The sequence below is a fragment of the Alosa alosa genome, chromosome 8 (assembly GCF_017589495.1).
Source record: "Alosa alosa isolate M-15738 ecotype Scorff River chromosome 8, AALO_Geno_1.1, whole genome shotgun sequence".
Taxonomy (NCBI): domain Eukaryota; kingdom Metazoa; phylum Chordata; class Actinopteri; order Clupeiformes; family Clupeidae; genus Alosa; species Alosa alosa.
The window spans coordinates 33408335-33410834 of record NC_063196.1 but is presented as its reverse complement, the minus strand read 5'-3'; the positions used below and the strand labels follow the sequence as shown (position 1 = coordinate 33410834).

The window sequence follows — 2500 nt, the reverse complement described above, 5'->3', positions numbered from 1 at the left end:
GGAACCATCCTTGAATTCAGCGCGCGCTGTGAGTGGTACTTCGCCCCCCTGCGTCGCGCGCCTCAAGTGATGGTTCGGTGAGCACGTTCGGGCCCCACGCAGCACACAACAATATAGCACGCTCTGTCCGGGCCCTGGCGAGCTCTCCGCATCACATGAGCATCACTGCGCCGGGACAAAAGCCCAAACTGAGCGATGTAATCGTAAGTGACTGTGGCAATACGGGGGCGAGTGGGAAAACAAGATGAGCGCGGCCGGGAAGACGCGAAATACACGTCTCTTCATGTCACAACAATGTTGGACATCGGAGTGAGAAATGTACACCACACAACACATCAAATGTAGATACAATACGCGCGATTATGCTAAGTGTGGTGTGGCGGAGCGGACCTCGGACATAGCAGGGACACTTAATCGACCAATCACGTTTCAAGTTGCGTTTGGACTCACTGCATCTTTCGTAAACAACTTGTGACAAATGTAATGTCAGTCCTAACAAAACTTACCGTACCATCCCCTTTTTTTGTTAATGTAGTCTAATTAATTTGTACGATGCCAAACGTTCACGACCCAACCTTCCATCATTAGGCTACTGTTTAAGATTGCTTACATTTGTCTTCAAATGGATGCAGTATAAAGTTCTATTATATATTTATACGGCAGCCAACCGAATCATGACTAGCTATAGACGATAGTCTATGATTATTATAGGCTCACTACTGCTGTAAACTGGAAACCGTTCACAGTTGACGCTGAACTGTTTCAGTAGGCAAAACCAATTCTTGTGTTAATTTTCTGTCATGAAATAACTTTTCTGGACCCCCACGTGTTAGTTCGCCTAATGCCTCTCCGGCCAGGGCACCGTAACCCTAGTGTGTCTGTTTTAATGCCTTAGTGATGATGGATAGTGTTCCACAATTCTACAAGCGCTTCTCGCTCACTACAGCAAACTCGGTCCCGCGCTGTTTAGAGTCATTTCTAGGGATATGTGACCTCATCTCCAGCTCCCTCGTAAGAAACAAGTGATACGTTTTGCAGCAAAGGATAAGACAACTTAGCGGGGAGTTGGGTGAGAAACGCGCTCTCCAGCACTCAAACAGGCTGCCCACTGAACTGCGCCTGCGTGCTGTGCAAGGAGCGCCAAATTTAGCGGGAGGAGGTTCTAGCTCGGGGCCAGCTTTGTCTCAGAGATCTGTTTACAGTCTTAAATGTCAACCTTGTTCCTCCTCGCGAGCATAACTTCACTCGTACGCGCACACGCACACACACGCAGAGGAGCACGGCGACTTCCAGCGCACCTCGCTCCAACAGCGCAACTACATGATGACGAGACGGCCAAGACACAGGTATGGGGCATAAGTTCTACAGGAGTCACTGGGCTCTTCTTGCAATTACTCGGAGGATTTTCAGCGTTAACGGTATAACCCCATAGACGTAAGCTTGTGGTTATTGTGTTTATTTTTGAGTTTTCTTTTTCTGGGCTGGGAATTCACAAATATTTTACTCGTTGACAAAGAGAAATTGTTAATGTGGACTATTATTCTAGTGAAAAGGTTAGCAAATATGTGTGTGTGAGTTAATTGCGTGTGTGTGTTGTCGGCTTTGGTTGGAGTAGCCGCTAGAGCAGGTGGGCAGATGGCATGTGCGCAGCTCGCGCCGTGCTCGCGCGGTTCGGCACGGGCTGTGTTAAGAGGCTGTTCTTTTTTGCCTCTTCATTCATTAATATTTGGAAGGGCAGGTAGTGCCTCTGCCAGTCAGTAGCATTGCGATTTTTTGCAATTGATAATTCATCATAAATTGTTGAAGCTACATTTACGCTACCAATGTTTGCATATGCCGAACACGGCGTCTAGAGAGGTTGTGAGAGTAAATGCAAAGTTTTCGAAATCGTTTTGCTATAGTCTTGGGCTATAGTTTTGCCCAGTTTGCGCTCTTTTATTTGTTTAAGAGCGTAGTCTTCCAACCCAATGTTAAGAGCATACTATCATGAACTCCCGCGGTTTGTACTAATAAGTTGCTGACTCCCTTGACACTTGTTTGCGAAATTACTGAACCGAGTAGTGTGTCCCCCTCTAAACAGAAAAGTTGTGTTCAAACCGAACACCATGGCTTCACGTAACCTACAAAATAAATTAAACAGCAACATGTTCTCAAGCTCACACTACTTGTATACTATATTTGACATGTAATTTGCTATTAAACGATAAGAGATTTGTCATGGCTGAACAAGGTCGCTCCTCCGGACATACGAGAGCGAGACATCAGACTCTAGTTGCACACTTGTTGCTAGTCTACTTGTCTCTTATCGTGGAGTGGACACACACGTGTTCGCCTCCTTTTTTTCCTCTTTTTTGTGTTTAGAGACAGTAAAAGACGCATGGCAGCGTGGCTGAATTATTTTTCTTGGTTTGCGTTTATTTTATTTCCTAAAATGAACGCCTAATTTTATTTGTAAAAAATACTGTCATAGGTGTCTCTTCGCGAAAGAGTTGTTTTTCAC

General features: G+C 45.5%; 1 protein-coding gene across 1 annotated transcript in view; it reads left to right on the top strand.

The window, feature by feature from the left end:
• Window positions 1-1245: 1245 nt before the first annotated feature.
• The window catches only part of myb (v-myb avian myeloblastosis viral oncogene homolog), a 14840-nt gene continuing 13585 nt past the window's right edge, over window positions 1246-2500 (top strand). Inside the window, exon 1 of the mRNA XM_048251424.1 lies at window positions 1246-1346. Coding sequence (XP_048107381.1) covers window positions 1321-1346 — 26 coding nt within the window. The 5' untranslated portion in view covers window positions 1246-1320. The remainder of the gene's footprint in view (window positions 1347-2500) is intronic.